This window comes from Stegastes partitus, unplaced genomic scaffold, assembly GCF_000690725.1.
Source record: "Stegastes partitus isolate 25-593 unplaced genomic scaffold, Stegastes_partitus-1.0.2 Scaffold1581, whole genome shotgun sequence".
Lineage (NCBI taxonomy): Eukaryota > Metazoa > Chordata > Actinopteri > Pomacentridae > Stegastes > Stegastes partitus.
In genome coordinates this window covers 114815-135339 of record NW_007579312.1, presented here as the reverse complement: position 1 = coordinate 135339, position 20525 = coordinate 114815, and the positions used below count along the sequence as shown (strand labels likewise).

Sequence of the window (20525 nt, the reverse complement as noted above, 5' to 3'; positions counted from 1 at the left end):
TTCCAGCACAGAGAGAATGACTTATTAAGCTTGGAGGTTCTTCCATTTAATCTTACGCCTCTAGTTACAGTTTCTCATATTTTTTTTTTTGCCTTATCATGTAAATATAGAACTGCTTTGCTGAAACCAGAGATCACAACAGTAGTTATTAAGAGGCTATTCAAAAGGGGTTTTTGTTAAATGTCTGTAAAGTGCTTTATAGCCCCCCTTTTTTTGTCCTCATCACAGAAAAGATAAGTGGCTCTACTGAGTCCGGTTTGTGATCTGGGTTTTTGTTTTTATTGCCAATCAAAGGTGCGCTTCACCAGCCTGAAGAAGGTTCGGTTGTGCTCCTGCAGGTAGGAGCGGAGCTGCTGCAGGACAGTGCTGTTGACGGCGGGGTGAGGACGTCCCTTAGACTCGTGGAGACAGCGCTCCCGGCCGTCACTTCGGATGCAGTAAAACCCCTTGGTCTGGTTGAAGTAGAAGTTGGAGGATACTATCCTGGGAGGCAAGTTAAGGAAGCGCTCTACCTTTTGAAGCTCTGGGAGGGGGTCACGGATCAGGGCGTCCCCATCCACTATGTGTATCTGTTCCAACGGGAAGTAGCGCAGCCAGTTACGCATGTGGACGTCGTACAGGCTCCTCTGAATGGCCTTGTACCGGATATTCAGGGCTCCATTGCGCACTAGCAGGTTCTCGATGGCTTGCACCGGCTTGTGGTTCTCCAGCCGGTTAAAGTACACCTGGGTGTAGTCGGAGATGACCCGCTCGGCTGGGTCTCGTAAGATCAGCAGCAGCTTTATGGACGAGTTCATGGCACAGATGCGTTCTGGTGCGAGGGCTGATGTGAAGTAACCTGGTGTTTTCTCTACTGTGATCTGGTGTGGGTAAGAGTAGGGCATCAACTCGCGGTACCACTCGAAGCCCTTGGCATAGTTCTCATCCCAGTCAAAGAAGTGCACCTCGGTGGCAGCAGCAGCGACCTCAGGGTGTATGTCCAGCATCTCCAACAGCGCTCGAGTGCCTCCTTTGCGTACCCCAATGATGATACTATGTGGGGCTCGTTTGCTCGTTCCTGGGGGCGGAGACGAGGTTACATCTCCAGAGACGTTAGCTGCTAGTCCAGGATCAAGGTCCATGGGTTCCAGTGTTATATCAAATCCTGTCTGGACGAACTCTGGCGGGGCAGCGTATGTCTGGAGAACCAGAAGGAAGGCAGATGCCAGAAAGCAAGTCATGGTGATGGACTGAAGAGTGGAGATTGGCAAAGAGACGGGAGTACGGAGACGGTGGTTTAGCTGTGGACCAGATCTGTCTTTCTGAGCTCAGTGTTAACAAGAGCAGTGAGAAATGCAGTCTTTGTCTGCCATTGAATTTGAACTGGAGGAGGAGGGAAAATCATCTGCAGTCCACAGCACATCTGTAGAGAAGAACAAAGAGAAAAAAAAAAGAAGAAAAGGCTTTCAGATTTCACCCATATAAAGCAGAATGAATGTCTGTATTATACTGAAATGGCACTTTCCTCATTCCCGTGAAAAAGCAATCCAGCCATAAATACAATCCATGTCTGTTATAAGTGTATCATCTCAAAAGGATAATCTCAATTCATCTTTCTTTGAGTCTCTTCTCATCTTCCGCCTTCCCATCTGCTTTCTCTTCTCACTCTATAAAGTCACTTTCAATTGATACTGTAATTTCTCCCGCTGAAAAACATTTAGCCAGACAGCTCATCAGAAAATGTGTCTGAGATTTGCAAGTGTGGCTGAAGGCCAAAAGCCAAGGCCGGAGTGCTTTGTCTTTCTTTAGCAGGTCAAAATCTGCACCGGAATCAATGCACTTAACACACCCACCCCCAGATGGTCGAAATCAAGGCATCTGGAGACGAACAGAGATAAATTTATTGCAGGAAATCAGATGAGTTCCCACTTCTAGGTTAGTTTGATTTCCTATACATGCCTGGAAAGATCGATAGTAGGGCAATGAAATTCAGCAAACAAAAAGGAGAAGGATTTACGGTGTTACATTTGGCTTATATTATTGAAGAAGAGCTCTGCAAAAAAACCATGGGAAAACTGAAAACTGCTGCCTCATCTTATTTTTAAAGATTATATATATTTCTGCTGATACAAGTTGTAATACTTGCATTGTTTTCCTGCCTCCAACAGGCACTTGTCAAATGGTTTGCCTTCACTTAACCAAGACCGTCGCTCTGCAGCGAGCAGCCGGGAGATGAAACAGCGGCACACATTTTTATAAATGTCATGGAATTAATTTAAAAAACAAAAGTCTTGAGATACCTTCACGAGGAAAACCAGCTGAGAGAGCTGTTGCTTGCACTGTGCTAGTCAAAACAACAGGGCTCGGCTATGCAAACATCCAGCTCCAACAGCAAAGGTCACGGGAAGGTAATCTAAACAAACGCAGATATTCCCTGCCTGGGAACACACTGCAACGCACACCAGCCCTATTCTCCACGCTTTCACCACGACAGGCAACACGTTCGGTACATATTACTCATTCCATATATTGTCGGCTACAAATGGCTCACAGATCCTACGAACACATTTTCAAAACTGCCCTGTTTCTATGGAGTCACTGTGACACATTTTGACAGGATTTTTGCATAGTGGGGGTAATTTCCCTTCCACGAACATGCTGAATTCCTGGCTCACTTTCTGTAGATGGCATTCACTGTAATTACATCTGTTGGGATTTAGAGAAGAAAAGAGCATATTATTATATAAATTTGTTCTTTCATTTCTTTCATAGCAGCAGGGACGCTGCACATTGCAGCAGTTCTTTTCTTAACAGTCCTTTCTGTCCATTTTCCCCTATAATTATCAGAAAAGACAGAAAAAAAAGTCTGTTCTGTACTCTGCATATAAAGAAAGACTGAGGAAATGCCATATTGTGGTGTTTCCATCTTACTGAATATTTGCAGTTAAATAAAAAGTGTAAAAAAAAAAGTAAAATAACAGTTTAATTCCAAAAGGATCCACCGTTACAAACATCAAGAGCCAGTTTGTCATTATAAATTGATGCGAAAGTGTAATCTGTGGATAGAAACTATCAATAAATTAGATTGCAAGAGTGTCGTCACTCGTGAGGCATGCATAAAATATCTTTGCTTGAATCTGTGTGACTGAGTTGTTTTTAGCGACCAACTGTTATTATTAATTCTCTGCTTGCAGACATAATCTGCCTTGAGTACAGTTTAATCACAGAAGTTGTCCCTCTAATTAAGTGAATGTGAGGAGTGTAACTACCAATGTGCATAACACATTCCTCTGATGTCACCACTGGCCCTTTTCTCACCTTACAGAGTCTTTCAACCATATAAAGGTTATGACACATGCCCCCGCTTCACACTACGATTTGTGGCTCGAGTGTGGGACAGGGTCTGCGTCTGCTGAACGCAGGAGAGCCGACCTGCCCTACAGGGCCCAGGGTTGTGCAAGGAGGCACTTATGTGCTGTGACAGGCGCGCCTGCCTGTCAGCGTTTCCCTGGCAGAGAGCTGCCAAGTCCAATGCTAACAGCCAGGCAGCCAGACGAGCTTTCTGTCTCATCCAATTCCCCCCACTCTTCTCACAGCACACCACCACCTGGAAGGAGCCATTGTTTCACATTCCACTGGGCCTTATTGCTTTATTCAGCACTTGATGCACATCTTTCCAGCTTTTCATTCAGCACATGGCAGCCACGTTATCTGGCAGACCACTTAACCAAGAATATTTCCAGTGAACATTGTGGGGCCGGCACAGGTTGACGGGGAAGAACCAAGACCACAGCGAGTCCTGGGAGTACAATATAGCATCTGTGTGTGGTGGTTCAGGAGTGTAGACTCAGATCTCACATCTGGGCACTTATTCACCCATGGAGTTTGCATGTTTTACAATTTCTTATTTCCTTCAGGCACTATGGAGATCCACCATCTTAATCCTCTGCAGCCATGAAGGTGTGGTCAAGAAGTGGCAAGGGAAAATGATGGAAGTGGAAATACTCTGGACACACTGTTTTATCAAACAATCACCACACCAGCATGCATAAAAACGATCCCTGTGGCTGTGAGGCGTTTGAAATTTTAAGAAACGAGAATATTGGACAGTCGCCAACCCAGAACTGAGGTATCACAGTATTAATGCATTTCTAATACGGACAATTATTACCTCCTGAATTACAGTTAATTCCCTCCCTCTCTGTTAAAATGGCTAGACATTTTTAATGAGATTGGAAATGAAGGAGGCCAGTTTGGGACAAGAAGCAAAGACCACACTTCGACTGAATTAGTTTTACATGTATTATCTCTGTAAGTGTCCACTCATGCTCGAGCTCTCTCTCCCTGCCTTGCACACTGCCATATTCTCCATCCCCACTCCGACCCTGATTATGAATAAGTGGGTATGGAAATTGAACTCGGTACAGTCAAAGGCATGGCTGCTGAGATAGCAAAAAAAAAAAAAATCAAACCTATAGTGCATTACCACTTGAACCTCGGATACAGAGCTTCCGCACACACAAGAGCTGCACTTGCCCGCCATTATCTAGGTTTTAAAACTTGTCTGGCACCAGAGCAAAAGTGCTGCCTATCGCCTGAGCAGACAGCACAGCCAACAGATCTGCACTATTCATTATATCCCACCAGGCTAAGAGGAGGGCTCCACAGGTTCCCGGCACCACAGGAAGTCAGGTTCCCACTAATTAACCCAAACAGCCGCCTCTATACATCTCCAGAACAAACCCTCATTCATATTCAGCAGGGCCCCCCTGCCATTAACTGTGGCGGGCATCAGGTATTGTACAGGCCAGCTTTGTTTTTTTTAATGGGTGCTCATTAGAGACGTTAGTGCAAAATAATTATTACTGCAATGAAGCTTGATTACAAAGGGTGGCTTTTGCTGTTAAATGGATTCAAGTGAGGAAGTTAAAAGTATTAGTCATTGTGTCTATTCATTTTTTTTCTGGCACGGTCACACATTTTAAACAATTTGTACACACTCGCAGCTCCACTGTTTTGTTTTCAGTCCAAAAAGAAAATCTAATCTGAAGCAGAACCGAGTGTTGAATTCTCTGGTTTCTCTTATCTCCTGGTTGTGTCTTTGCCTCTCTGCCACCTCTTGTAGCTCTTGTTTCACTGGCTCACAGCGTTGTTGGATGATCTCTCCTAAGATGTTCTGACCCTTCCCCCAAAAAAAACTATCACTTGGGACGGAGAAACGCGAGCACCTTCATTCTGTTTTCTGCTGCACTTTCCCCTTTGCTCCCACTGCTTTTCCTCAGCTTCTCTCTCCAGCAGGCCCTGAAAAACCAGTACAATATACTTCCCACCCACACACACATCCAAATGTAACTCTGAAACTTCACTCCCACATACAGGACTGGTTTTAAATTATGGATGCGTTTCGGTTCACAGTGGGATTCCTGGCTCACTTTAATAATTTCTGTTACAACAACTTAAGGCTTCAGCTGCTCACAGAGGACCGAGATGATCTTTTCTTCTCTTCTTCAACCCGAACCTTATACATACAGTGATACGTCTCATCAGAAAGAGACAGCACAGAAGTCAACACAGTTAGAAAAAAAAAAACTACTTACATATTTAATTTCTGGGGGGATATGAGGTATAATCCAGATCAAAACCAGAAAAATCCCTAATTCCCTAACCTGTGTCAAGTATCCAAGTGCTCTACATCAGCATGCAAAAGGATTTTAGGGGGACACCTTGAGCACTGCGGAGCATTTCAATCCTCCCACAAAGCTTTCTTGATCATGATGTGAAGAAATAAAGAGTGAGTTGTTCCCATCTATTTCATTATTGATATATTACAGCCACTTACTGGTGGGTATATAGGGTTGGAGGCTGTGGCATAGCTTGAGAACAGAGAGTTGCCACTTTCAATCTCCAGGCTGGTCAGGAAAATGTGGTTGGGGAATGAGCAATGCTTCCCCCTCGCTCCCCTGAAAACTAGAACAGAGGTGCCCTTGGCTGGGGTTCCTGTATGCCAGGGATTTAACCCAAGGTTACAAAGTCGGCTCCTTTTTTTTCACAAGAAGCTGTTAATATTAAACAACTGCTCTGATGTGCGATGCTCTTTTCCTGATTAGAATCCATTTCTCGCCAGCTTAGCAACTTCAAATAAATTGTGTAACAACTAGCGGGGAATTACGGCGCGCCAACAATACAGTGTTGGCTCACACCGAGTGGGATCCAAGGTGGTACAGACACACATCAGGAAAACACACTCAATCTACGTGGATACCTGCCGCAGTTAAACGGATGCAGAGAGGTGTTAAATCAACTTTATGATTATTTTAGAGGGTGCAGTTTGTGGTGAAGTCGGACCGCGCGGCATTATACAACGAAGTGTGTTTAAAATGCCTTTGTTGGTTCGAACGTGATGAAAAAAATAATTCAACAACATCGATAAGCACGTCCTCTAAAATCACCATACAGTTGAATTAACACTTCTTTAAAACAGTTTCAACAAGCTACAACCTTCACGAAGGAGGCTTTATTGCAGGACTGTTTTATGGGTCTGCTTTAGTTTCAGTTTCTATAAGTCACTGCAGAACCACTTGAACCACAGTAATACTCTCCTCTGGGGCCACCTGGTGGATAAGTATCTCAGACTAATTTCATATAATTGGATCACCTCCTGTGTTCATCTATGCATCAGCGTTAGCAGATCAACTGGCACGTCTGAATTGATTACTGAGAAGTGCTGGCCTGGACGACTATTGATATCCATACCAAGTGGTGATAAATAAGTGGAGGGTGGTGATATGTCAAGTGCATTACTGCCTGCAGTTAACACCGCAGGAGTCTCACGATCAAAACATTCAGCCTATTTGAATGGAAAAAAAAGTATTAGGGGAAATAAAAAGAGAAGACAAAAGAGAAGGAAGTAAATTGCTAAGCATGGTCAAAATAAAGACTACAAGGCCATCTCTGAGCAGCTTGAGGCTCCTGTGACCAGAGCAGCTCATATTATTAGGAAGTCCCCCTCCTGTTATTGATCAAAGCCATAAAAAGTCATCTCTGTGTATTAAAGTTACATATTTAGAAGTTTGTTCCATGAAAACGATACCTTCCTGCCTTACGGTGGCTCCGATGTAACTCTACACCATTGCTTCCTCAAGAATGTGCAGATCTGTAAAGTCCCATCCTCGGTCTATGTACCCATCTCTGTCACTTACTGCAACTCAAGCACACCAGCCAACCCACGACTCTGCTCACACACTGTAAAACTATACATTTCAACACAATGACAAACTGGAATATTGGCGAAAGTCGTCTGTACCTGAAGTTGATTCTAAAAAAGAATAATGAGACAGAAAGTTCTCAAAACTGGTTCCTTTGAACACATGAAAGCCCAAAAGTCTAAATCTGTGTTTTTGAGAACATTTTAAACTGCAAATATTCAGCCATTGACTGCTTATTTCACTCATAATAGGTCTTCTAGCATATAAAACACCATATGGATGTACTACAAAGATAGAAAACGTGATTTTCACCAGAGATGGTCTTTAATGTCCGTGGAACTGAAGCCAACCTTGATGGAAAACTGACTCCACATTGAACAAAAACATGGTTCAAATGGTTCAAAAAGAACCCAGCAAAACTTCAAAACAGATGCACGCTTAGCTCCAAGATCAAGGTACAACAGCGCCTGCTCACAGCACACATCACTTTGTGAATAAAAAGTGGATTCCATAGAAGAAGACACACGAAGACCACATTTTCGACAAGAGAAACATAAAAAAAAGCCAGACTGGTCCTTGGTAAAATGTATACTGACAGCCAGGACGCTTGTGAAAGAATGGCCTTTGTACAGATACAACTAGAAAAGAGCTTTCTGGTGAACCACATCAGCCCTGTGTTCACAGAAGAAAACCAAAAAGCTCTGTACAACAGATTATAAGAGTAATCTTTGGTTCATATTTGCCTTTTATTCAGCCTCTCTTCAGGTTCGGGAACAAAGACCACGCTGTGCTCTCATTTAGTTTCCTGTGCCTACCTATGTAGGTGTGTTTAAACTCTTTCCCTCTGATTTATCTCACAATCCCAACTCGTTTTCTGCTTCCTCTCATCCTTCTCTCTCATTATAGGAATCACAGGGGAGGCAATGAAGATATAAAACCCTCACCAAAATGTGCCCCTTCCCCTCATTCACTGGGTTCCTACCTGCTGTATTCTCAATGAAGACGACTTTATTCCTCAAATTCAGTTCAGCACCAAACTTCATTTGAACAACGCTATCTTCTTTTTTTTTTTTAACCAAATCAATTGCAGCAGTGGAAGCATACATTAGACTGATTGGGCTGATAGGATGTGTTAGATGGATAATGGATTCCTTGAATAGACTTTCAACCTTGAGCCTCAGAAGTCTGAGAAAAGGCCAGACTAGGACAGATAATATTGATGCAGACGGTTCAATCTGACACCTCAGCAGCATTTCGCCGAGTGACACTGATGATGGAGAAACAATATTTCCTTGTTTGAGAAGAAATTAGACTGCATCTCTGATGGTAAGCAACATTTGTCTATTTTGGGACCATATGAGTAAGACAATGACCTAATCCACACCCACATGTCAGCAGAGGCATTCATTACCAGCCCTGTCGAGGGTGTAATCTGTCATTTGCTAGTGCACCCAGACACATGCGGCCTGAAGCAGTAATTACAGTGTTTTAACTGTGATCTTCTATACGTTCAGTTAAACTTCCTCAGTATAGCTATCTCCTTTCACTGCAGAGTGGTGCAAAGCAGGCTCTTGCAATTACCAATCCTTCTGCCCACTGCCATCTGTGCACGTGTGGAGCATGAGCGACCGATGAAGCCCTGCCCTCGTAAGCAAATATACGTTCGTGCTGTATGGGCAACATTTGAATAAAGAAGTATCAACAAACAGAACCTCTCACTATTTTACATGATACTGAAGGTGAGAATGCTCCAGGCTTTCCTGATTTGCGCTGATATTACAGGGGTCAAACAATGCCGCGAGGAGCCACAAACTGTCATTTCGCCATGGCAACACCCCTCCAGTTACCAGGCCTAAATGCACCATTGTTCAACTGCCATGGGATCGCCTCTGTTACCCCGCTGCACACTCTGGCCTAGGCCCCCCTCCAGTTGAGCTCTGACATTTGTCAATGCGCTGAGATTTATTTCAAGCATCAACTGACATTGTCTGGATTCCCAGAAGGCATTTTCGCAGATAAAATAGACTGACTTGCTCATCACCCTTGGATGAGTGGAAGCAACCAATCCCAGGGACGCTGACTCACTCAGGAAAGTGTTCTGCGGTCCGTCAGAAACAACAACAGACTATGGGAAGGAATTCAATCAGAGAGCGGCCTGATGATCCTCATTCAGCCTGCCACTTCTGATAAAGCACCTATGCTTCCCGCAGCATCAGAATCCCCTCACTGCAACAGCCTCCTCATCAGCAGCAGTAAGATAAAGCTAATTTTACTTTGCCAATTTAATGCTACTGTAATTCTTATCATGCTTTTCCCATCACACCTCTCCGAGTTCTCACAATGAGTCTGATCTTCTCTGTGTAAAGTAATTGGTCTACGCTTCATTGAAGAGGGAACACTCCGAAATGTCTACTTAATCAAAACAAACGCACCAACTTTACTCTCCCTTTCTTGGGTCTACGGTAAGTCTTTGGAATGCCTATGCTGTTCTCAGGTCTCGCAGGCATCCTGCAAACTGCAATATACACATACATTATGGATGAATTACTTCATCAAATAAAAAGCAGGGCATCTTGTAATGAACTGTGAGGATACTCTTAATCTTTGATGAGGCCAATGTGATGAATAGTTTAATGAGAAAAAAAAAAAAAACTATGGAAAGGCCTGCTGGGTGCTGACAAAGACATCACCGCTCTGATGAGTAAAGCGCAGGAAAATGCACAATGTCGAGAGAACTTTACGATCTCGTACGAGTGTTTATTAAACGGCATCAATCTTGCAGCTCATAAACAGCGTTAAGTAATACGTCAAGCGTAATCCAGCCTCAGCCACGTTTTAAGTCATGCACCTAGACGCTGCACTCCAGGGCACAGCACATAATACATATTAACTAAGGTATATGTGCTCCAGGGGCATGTTTTTTTTTTCCTTCGAGGAGGTCAACTTATATCTTGTGTTTATTTCCCCCAAACTACAGCTGGTGTGTGCAGTTCTCCACAACTTGGAAAACCTTTCACGCTCTGGCACAACAGCATCCTATTGGAAGGCACACACCACAGATCTGCCAGTGTTTTCCCGCCATCACAAATATGTATTCAGCACTGCAGAACTCGAGGTTTAGTATTTGGACCTTCTGTGATGTGCTGTTGGCTGCCAAGCGCTGAAGTGATTCAACACCGGGCTGCAGTTAGCAAGCAGATAATAATGCATTCAACTTAAAACCGTTCTCCCACGAGGGCGTCCCGTGTTTGCTCGCATCAGAGGTCGAAGCATTATACAGCTAGATGTGTCAGTTGTGGCGTTCGCTGCTGCAACATACAGACGGTAAATAAACAAGAGGGAGCGCACGATGGAGCCACCCAGGAGAAACAAAGCAAACTCAGGTGGAAATACTTCAAGCTGCTACAGAAATGCAAGTTTCTAACTCATAGTGAGGAAGGTGCGAGCCGGTTGACCGCCAGCGTGCATGACTTGACTGTCTCATGAGGCCGGGATTAGCTTCACTTGTTTGTGCAGAACATGTGAATGACAAATCAGTCGAGCATAACCGTGAGATATGCAGATGAGAAATGGAAGGAAGTATCAGACTGACAGCGACGGGCCGCGCGATTCTGGGATGTCGTTTCGCCACAGCCGATGACCTTGAACTTGAACTTTCACAGTATCAAGCTACCTCATCTGCATAAGTAATTCAAGTTGTCGCTTGACATGCCGGTCATCGATTGTAACATAATCACAGGGATCAGACCGTGTGGGCTGAAGTGGCTTAGTCATTTATCAGCGCTAAGATTAAAACTTGCTAAGTCATTCTTTTAATGAATGTGTCTGCCTCAGACAGGCAACGTTTCCTTAAAGGAGAGATTCATAAGATTTGAAGTTTGTCTGAAAGCAATGTGAACCCATGGATCCTTGTGTTCATTCTAGACATCGGGAGAGACCCTGTCCTGGTGTGCTTTCAGTGTAAATAAAGAGGGTAACGGGTGCAAAAATAAGTTTGTGATGAAAGGTTTCAGCAGTCCAAGTCAAACAAAACCAACTCTTTTCCAGAGTTACAGCCTCTTTAGTAGAAAAGTTCCTGTTTCTGTCCCCCATCACTTACAGAACACTGGAAGTGCATTAGGAAAAGTTCTCCTATGTCCCGTATGAATAAGAGGAACGATTACAGCAAGCAAAACTTGTTTCAGCTTATTCTTTTAGACGTGGCAGGGCATAAATCATGGTGCATTCATAAAAAATATCATGATTCAAGCAAAAATTTAGTTTTAAATTAAATGTCAAAAGTCTGAGCGTTGTGAGGAGTCGCGGTAACATTTCAAATGTACTCTGCTGCTCTGAGCCCCCCAAAAATATTCAGCTTTAAAGAATAGATGACACGCAAAAACAAATCGTAGCCCCAGAAACGAGCAAATATTTGATCAGCTATCAAAGTGTTTTCCAATTATTTTTCTGTCAACCATCTATCATAAATATCTACAAATGTATAAACGCAAAATAACAATCAGTTGTACACACACGCTGCTCAGCATCATTTGCTTAGTGCAGCTTGTGACTCGGCACCTCGCAGGCAAATAAAACCAGTCGCCTCTCTGCTCAACTTTGAGCAGCATCCTTGTAATTTCCTACTTGCAGGGCAAACTAGATCGTAAGAGAAGTGTTTATCTATAATAACAATCTCCAGCTCCATTTCCTCGTGCCGAAGCCTCTGCCTCTCTGTCAGGTAGCGCGCTTCCAAGGCCCGACTGGGCAGAGATGTGGGAGGATGTAAACCGTCGCGGCTCCACGTGCCTGTCGTACGCCCTGTCATTACGTTGTTTACAGCAGTCTTGCCTTTACGCCGCTCCACACCGTCGCCTACGTAGCGCCGAGCTACTTTTCGGCCTTACCTCAGCGCGACGTTTCCACCCCTGCCTGTAGAGTGGAAGAAAGAAAACTCTAGTGCCAGCTGGCTTCACATCTGCTTTTAAAGCGAGATTCTCCTACTACCGGCGAGGCTCTGTTTACAGACATTTTCAAGGAAGGCTAACCACTAGTATCAGCACTCTCTGTTACTTTATACTTTCTCTCTCTTGTTCTTTCTGGCGAACAGAACACCGGCAGCGGTTTCAATGCAATCCCGCCGTACACTTCTGGTGCTCAGTCTGCATAGCAAGGTGGGATATGCCATCAGTTTAAATCACTAGAGCATGCACAAACTGAGATGAGGAGCGAGAAAGGAAAAAAAAAAAAAAAGCACTCTTTGCTCTAACAGAATTTAATGCACGCGAGGAGAAAAACAGAGTAGGTGAGGCACATGTGAAGAACTCAGGCTCATTTAAATAGCTGAGAGAACCTGTCTGCGACTTAATGACAATATCCGTGCATGTGCAGCTCCGGGTTTGTGACAGAATCAGGTTAAGAAGATAGAGGGAATAAAACATCATGTCATTTCAGCAGGGTGACTTTCATAGCAGAGCAGAGCTTTGTCTCCGCTTGTGTAATGCAAAACCCACAAGCTGATGTTAGAACCCTAGTAAAGCTAATGAGTTTGCAATATTATTTTTTATTTCCTCCCCTCCTCTCCTCTCCTCCCCTCCGCCAGAAGAGCTCAAGCACTCGGTATTTTATCCTTTAAAAAAATCACCATGGTGCACGCCGAAACGAAGCCCAGCGCACAGATTAATCAACTTCAAGTATGAGACAAAATCCAAACTACATAACAAGTCAGAGTATGCGGACCTCTCGCTGTCAATTTCATCTGTGCCCCCTTGTTGTGCCGTTCTTCATGAATAAGTCATCAGTCCCCCCCCCCCCGCTAGTATTCCCCTTTGGCTTATTGCTCGTTCCACCGCCTCCATGGCCCTGTAAAACCAACTGAAGTGTTTATGGGAGATAAGAGGCAAAGGAGGTCACAGGCCCAATAACTCCTTTTATCACCCCACGTTCTGCAGCAAGGGCCGTTTTATGGGCGAATCTGCCGAAGACGAATTCTTAATTAGAGAAGTTTGTGGACCCAACATCAGACGCCTAATGGGGGAATAAAAAGAATCGGAGAAAGGGCATCCGCAGGATTACTTGTTGGCTCGCTTTGTTACTGTGTCTTGTAGCGGAGATGAAAAAAAAAAAAAAAAAGCAGCCTTGGTTGTGTTCTCAAAGCAATATCAATGAAAAAGGGCCTTTTAAAAAAATGTTTGGTTAGGTGTGGACGCCGTGTTTGTCTAGACAAGACTGAGCCCTTTCGAAATTAGTTCAGGTTATTGATTTTCTTGGGGGCTTATCTTTATTAAAGGAGTCTACCTAGTCAATGGAATTACTGCCTCTGCCATTAAGGTGAGCTGATTCTATTTCCCATTATTGTAAATTCCCGCCCAAGAGACTTGAAATGGCTCAGGTTAATGGGAAATACGATGTTTTGTCCTGAGCTTATCTTATTAGTCAAAAAGTTTGACAAAAATAATACCAAACTTTTATGTTCTGTACTTTTTAAAACTGCTGCCTCAGAGGGATGTCATGAATATTTTACTCTCGTGCTTCACTGTGAATCGCAGTAAATTTTGTCTGTTTGATTTTTTTTTTTTCCACAAGAAAAGGCCTGTCCTATTTTTTTTTTTAGATAATTTGTGGGTCAACTATGAGTGTTTTCTGTGATTCTTGCAGACGGCGATTATGTACTTTGCCTCTGTTATCATGAAACGTCAGCATGATAGAGTCCATCGGTCCATGTATCCTTTGGCCTGTAGGATGATATACACCTACTAGAATCACAACGTTGACTTTAATCTGATCTGTCGTCTTCCTATTTAACACATGCCAGGATTATTTTATTTAAGTCTTTCATCATTTTGTTCTCATATCATGAAATGTCACCTTTGACAATTACGCACAGGGCAGGGTGGAGGCGAACTATAGCTCAAATTTTAATTAGCCAACTTGGCAGACATGTTTCACCAGACCAGACCAGACCAGATAATGACTAGAACCCTGTGTTCCCAGTCGCCTGCATATTAACTGAGAAAAAGGGAGAAAATTAATTACTCATTCTCCCAGACTGGAGGAGAGGGATCTTGTCCTTGATTGCATAATTTTAAAACTCCATAATTATCTCAACTCCATAGCAACAATGTAGTGAGGGTAAATACATGTGAATCACATTTTCTCCAGCAGTCTCCTCAAAGCACCAGCAGACTGGGAGTGGAATCGCTTTTTACCTCGCCGAGAAAATGGGTGGGTGGTGGGGGGGTCCCTCTCAACCTAATTCTGCTTAATGGAATGCAAGAAGTGGTACAGTTTCTGAGGTTAGCCCCGTAGAATCGACAACTAAATTTAGCAAACAGAGGAACATTAACGGAGAAGTGCGGTTGCAGTGGTCCTCCCCCCCTTTCCTCGCTCATCAATTCCTGCTGTAAAGCCTAGATTAACCATCTTTCACTTCATTTAGATAGAGGATTGTTTTGGGGTTTGCCTGATTATATCTGTCTCGAGCACAGACCATGCTTCTATTGGTATTTAACAAAGATTAGCTTTAAATTGATGATTAACCTTTGTAATCCTGCGTGCATATTGAAAATGGCTTGCTTGTCTTTACCACAGCCACACAAAAGAGACGCCGCATTATCGTTCAGGGAAAATTGAGGCTCGGAAAGCAAATGAGGCAGTGTTATCTGCCTGGTGCTTGGCTGGATAATGAAGACAAATCTTCAGACTAGAGAGCCATCTCATAATGAATCCGAACAGATGAATTCTTTTGACTTTTTAGCGTGCATCTTTTAATAAAAACTTCCCCATGACTGTGACAAGCAATTGCTGACCTTATCTCGCAAAGTAGCGCTGTTTACTCGTGAGAATGAGTGGGTGCCATTGTTTAGACGGCTATATTAGGGAGTAATCAGACATTAAATGAGTCATTTCTCCATATTTAACTCCAACTGGGGAGGTAATGGTTTAATTTGCTGGGCAATGAGTTTTTCCCACGTGGTGAGCTCCTTGCATTAAATCACAGACCAACGCAACTGCATCTGTTGCTCCAGAAAGAAGCGTTGCACAGATGCAGCGGAAACTTCTCAGAGCCACGGCCAGAATTCAGTTCAAAGCGCTTCTCTTGTGACTTCAGCCATCTAAGGACTTTAAAAAAAAAAATAAATCAAAGCTCACATTCAGCGCCTTCACAGACGAAACCACCTTCTCTGTACTTTGAGATATACCGATGGGCAGGGGGGGGGAAATGTGGTATATTATTCTTTGAAAGCTGACATCAAATGCCATAGCTAATCCTTACTGTACCCCAGAACTCTGGAGCAGATCACACGGTGTAATCCTGTCGCAGTTTATCGAAGGGTTATGATGTAAAGAGGAAGCCGGGTGATGGAAAGTCATTATGAAGGTGAGGTCAAAGTCTGTCCAGTTTTTATCAGGTCGGCCTCGCCTCCGGTTATCTTGTTTAAATGGCACGGCTTTTTTTTTTTTATCACACACTTACTCTTCAACCCAGAGACAGCTTCTGACATATAATGAGGAAAATGTGGCAAAATCCGCTCTAAAAAAAAAAAAAAAACCCTGCATCAACACATTTTGAAACCCCGTTAAAGGTTGTTAAATGTATGATTAATACACTAAAACTTGAACAAATGGGTTTGTCAGCTTCCATATGATGCCAGCGGCAAAAATATCTCCAATAATGGAACATGCCGACACACACACAATGAACATATGTTTAGCATACATGCTATTAAATATTTACCTGACGCTAAAGCGAAGCCGTGTAAGTGGGTGAATTTGCAGCGAAGCATGAATACTGATTAAAAAAATTCGATTCAGACAAGATGCACTGCAAATCATCCACTTTACTTAAACATACTGATGACAACAAAGAGAAAAAAAATAAAGCCATTTCAAGCTATTTCAGGCTGCATATTATTATCCTTAAATCCCATTTATGGAACAATTTGGGCTTGTTTGCATGGATGATCAAAACTAAAAGCAAAAACCAAAATAATCATCATTATCCTCTTACGCCCCAAATTATCGCTGCTCACACTAAACTGATCAAACAATAAACTCTTAATAATAAACATGCCGAACATCTGCTACACACATTCTGTAGATTTGTGGAAACAACAAATGATGTAATTACAAGATTAGAGTGAGTGCACAAATGTGGTATGAAGTTAAACGAAATTAGAAAAAAAAATAAGGAATAAATTAAAAAGTAGCTAATCTGAGCGTCTCCAGTATGTGAGTCATATTATCCTGATTATATCTTTGTATGCCCAGATAATGATACAACACATTGGCATTTTGGTTCCATTTTAACAGTTTTTGTAGTGTTTTGGTGTTAATAAAAGGGACTGAGACCAACCAGAATACAGACCAGAATACCGAACTCACACCATACACAGAATATAAGTTAAAAAAATGCTGAAAAACAAATATCAATAATCTGTCTGGCAGGATTTTGGTTCCTAGAAAACATCCTGATTCTACCAGCTACCACGCTGACCGACCCCAAAGATAGAAATTCCTCGACAACGTAACGCAACCCTTCTCACAACGGTCCTGTAACGTCGGTATTGTTGTTGACACTTTCCACCCTGGAGGCACCCATCTGCCATTTTTCAAAGCCAGACGTGGCACATTCAATGAGTCTCGCGCCGTTATGACTAAAATGAAGGCAGCATTGTTGTGCTTCATTTATGTTGCATCCAATTTGGTAGAGTTGCAGCTGAGAAGTTTTAGAACAGCTTCAGTGTCATTCACTCCTTGTATGAAGACTATTTACTTTGTAATCCGTGCGGCTGTGGCTCAGGTGGTAGAGCGGTTGTCCTCCAATCGCAAGGTTGGTGGTTCGATCTCCCGCCCCTCCACAGTCGAAGTGTCCTTGGGCAAGACACTGACCCTGAAGTTGCCTCCCCCAATGGCAGGCAGGCACCTTGCATGGCAGCTCTGTCACCATTGGTGTGTGAATGTGTGTGTGAATGACAAACACATTGTAAAGCACTTTGGATAAAAGCGCTATATACGTGCAGACCATTTCTAATTCATATAGACAGAAGTAAACATGTCTATTTTTCTGATTCCACTCTTCGCAGACGCGTTGACCCACGGTTCAACGTTCTCCATTGTGTCACTAACACAAAGTCTAAGGTTGTTAACTTTGGTCTCAATCTGCTGCAAACTGAATTTGCAGAGGGCTTCAGGGGAGAACTGTGTCCACGTACAGAGGTGTAGTTCGCTGTAATTGGGCTAAAGTGAAGCGCATTGCAGCACATTCAGGCTGTAACGATAATTATTTTTTAATGTCCAGTTTCTACTGGTTTATTTTCCCAAATAATCACTTAATTGTTTTCGGTATGTATTATAGGTCAATCAGTGATGTGTTTTTTTTTTCCTGGACTGATGCTGTTTATTGGTAATCAAAGATCAATAACTAGTGTTTGGAACTGATACACATTTTCAGTAACAACGAGAATCTTGGCATCAAAACAATAACGAACTCCAACACCGCACATAACGGACATAGCCTGTTTTCTTTTGATTTATATTTGTTGGATTAAAAGACAGCTTTTTAGAGCTGACCCTTTAGGGCTGATAGGTTATTACTCATAACGTGTAACCAATCAGGTAGCGCTGTGGGCGGGACTTTGCTCACGACGGCAGAGCAGTGACATCAGAGACAAAGTACAATTTTACATTTATTTATCTATTTTAGGAATCAGTTCTAGAAAATAATGACACAGATAATTTGAAAAATGCTAGTCAGTCGAGCCCCGCAATGCAACATCAAAGAATAGGGAAAAAAATACTCAAAACAAAAGCCTGTTTTTTTCTGGCTGACACAAGAAGCTCAAATATTGCATTTGCCATCATATATGATAAGCACAAATCCTCACATTGGAAAATGACTAGAATGTATTGCAATTTTGCTTGTGAGATAAAACAAAACTCAAATAATCAGTCATAAAAAGAGTTTAAACTAAAGTCTAAATTCAATTTCTGGTTGATTCTGGGCTTTTTTGTTTTGTTTGTTTTGTTTTGTTCTTGCAGAAATACAATGATGACCTCTGAGCACTATGTTCAATTTATTTTGTGTTATCGTGATTAAAAAACACCACATATTCAATTAACCATCAGATGCGATAAAGGACAAATAAAACCTTATATTCTCACAATTAATAAATTGGGAGCAACATTTTCTGAACTACAAATATGAGCTGAAGGATTACTCTGTCAGTTCAGCTCTACACAGCATAGAAGAAAAAATAAATTTAAAAAATAATAAGAAAAAAATAACAGCTTCACACAAAGTAGATATTAACTCAAAGTCTGTCTCTGGCCTTTGCAGCTGGACCACATCAGCTACGACGCTGATCAAACTCTGTGAAACAACACTACACAACAGCAAGTTGTAATATTAAAGCAATTCATCCATTTTGAACTATTCTGAAGAAGAATGACAAACAAAGCCCCGCTCACAGGATTTGTTTCTTAGGTTTGTTTTGTATAAAACGCTGGAAGTCTGAATCTGTTTGTTGCCAGTATATTGCATTTTAAAGTTTCAAGTGCTCAGCCACGGCTCATAATCTGTCATCTGGCATATAAAAAATACCATACAGACATGTTAGCAAAGTTAAAAAGTGGATTTTCATCAGAGAAGGTCTTTAGGCCACAACAACAGCACCAGAGTTTAGTGAGCGCACCTCTGATTGGACGTCAGCTTCTACAAAGTGTGCAGTTTGTGGCGGGGTTCCAGCGTAAATGGCCCGACATTGTTCTGTGTTTCTTTTCACTCTGTGTGTGACTCCGGATATCTGCTGAATCACTTTAGGAAAAGTAAAATTGCTTTATAGCATAAAAACAGGACGTTGGGCCAGAGTTCACCTGAGTTGAGTTTCTGGAAATGGCAAAGGGTAGAAATATTCACCATTTTTATTCCATTCAGTAAGGTGACACCGAGGTGCGGGCGAGGACTGTTGAGCAGCCACGTCGTCTTTGTAATAGGAAACCACAGTGTTTATGTGAAATGTGGTCACCAGCGATGTTACCTGGGTGTAAGGCCACCACTCACACTAAATGATTATTTATTTGTAAATGCACAATCACCGCGTGCCACTAAATCCTTTGCTTTCGGGTGCTTTCGGTTATTTTTAGATTCAGACATACATATAGTTCAGCAACAACGCTTTGTGCCACCTCTTTGCCTCTAAGCAAAAAGAGAGAGGAAATCTAAGGCAGGAGGAATCGTATATTTCAAAGTTCAATTTCAAGTTTGAGATGAGCGGTATTCCCCTTAGGGGTGGGGAACAGAGAGGTGCTCATCTGGGCATTCTCCGTTCTAAAAAACCAAGATGAAGAGCCTCATTCAGCACCATGGACAGCTCAGTGCACAGCCTCAAGAGATTGCTGCTAAAGCCTTCGTCAGTAGGCATGAGTGAGACATCATTAATACCGGTCAGATGGCTTCCTCTGGAGACTGCTCTGTGCCTGCCTATATCCATGTGTGTGCCAGTCTTTGTTAAATACATACTGTTAACACTACTTGTGAAGACCTTTTGGGCAGTTTTCTCCTTCAACAATAGCTTATTCCTGTTACATGCTTAACAAGGGCCGAAGATTTTGATCTGAAGGACGCTGCGAGGTCGTTATTTTCATCTCCTCCGCGCTTCACTTGGAAATCAAAGAACAGTGTGTCTGCTCTGCCTTTGTCGGGTGGATGACCTTCCCACCATAAACCTAAATCAGTGTCTCTAAAGATCAAATTTCATATTTAGACAAAACCCGGATCTTTGCCTTTAGAACAAATGTCAAGTGTTGCTTCTGGTGGTGGCTCGAGCGCGAGCCAGGAGGACCGACCAATGCTTGACATTTTGTTCTCATGTGTATTCATCTGCAGCGATATGTAAAGAAAAAGGAAAAGTAGACGAGAGAGGAAAATGGATCCGGCTATCTCGCAGAGTAAAGATGATTTAACGCCGACGGACAAACACTTTATTACGTTTTAATGGAGGACCAAAAGCTGATCCTTTCAAAATGCAAAATATGAGGCCACCTTCACATGAAGTCCCTCTTTAGCTCCCTTGACTACCTTAAAAATCTCTAAATTAATGGCACAGGGCTGCGTGGCAGAGAAATCATTTCATTAAAATGTTAAATATTCTGCTCTCAGGCCCCCAGACACACATGGAACATATTTCACAAACAGAAAATCTCAAAGCACTGTCTGCTGCTCTCCCTTCCCCTGCCGCACAAAACTGCACACACCCACACAAAATAAATTGATACATATGGCGAAGCAGAGGCATCGGAATCAAAACAAATTTCACTCCACATGACGGGGTCGTGATCTCTTCAAAGCAACAGATACTATTAATC

The 20525-nt window shown here is 42.7% G+C and overlaps 1 protein-coding gene across 1 annotated transcript in view; it reads right to left on the bottom strand.

The window, feature by feature from the left end:
- Nucleotides 1–278: 278 nt before the first annotated feature.
- hs3st1l1 (heparan sulfate (glucosamine) 3-O-sulfotransferase 1-like1) overlaps nucleotides 279–20525 on the bottom strand; it is a 25535-nt gene continuing 5288 nt past the window's right edge. The window contains exon 2 of the mRNA XM_008300739.1: nucleotides 279–1402. Within this exon, the coding sequence (XP_008298961.1) occupies nucleotides 279–1220 (942 nt within the window). The 5' untranslated portion in view covers nucleotides 1221–1402. The remainder of the gene's footprint in view (nucleotides 1403–20525) is intronic.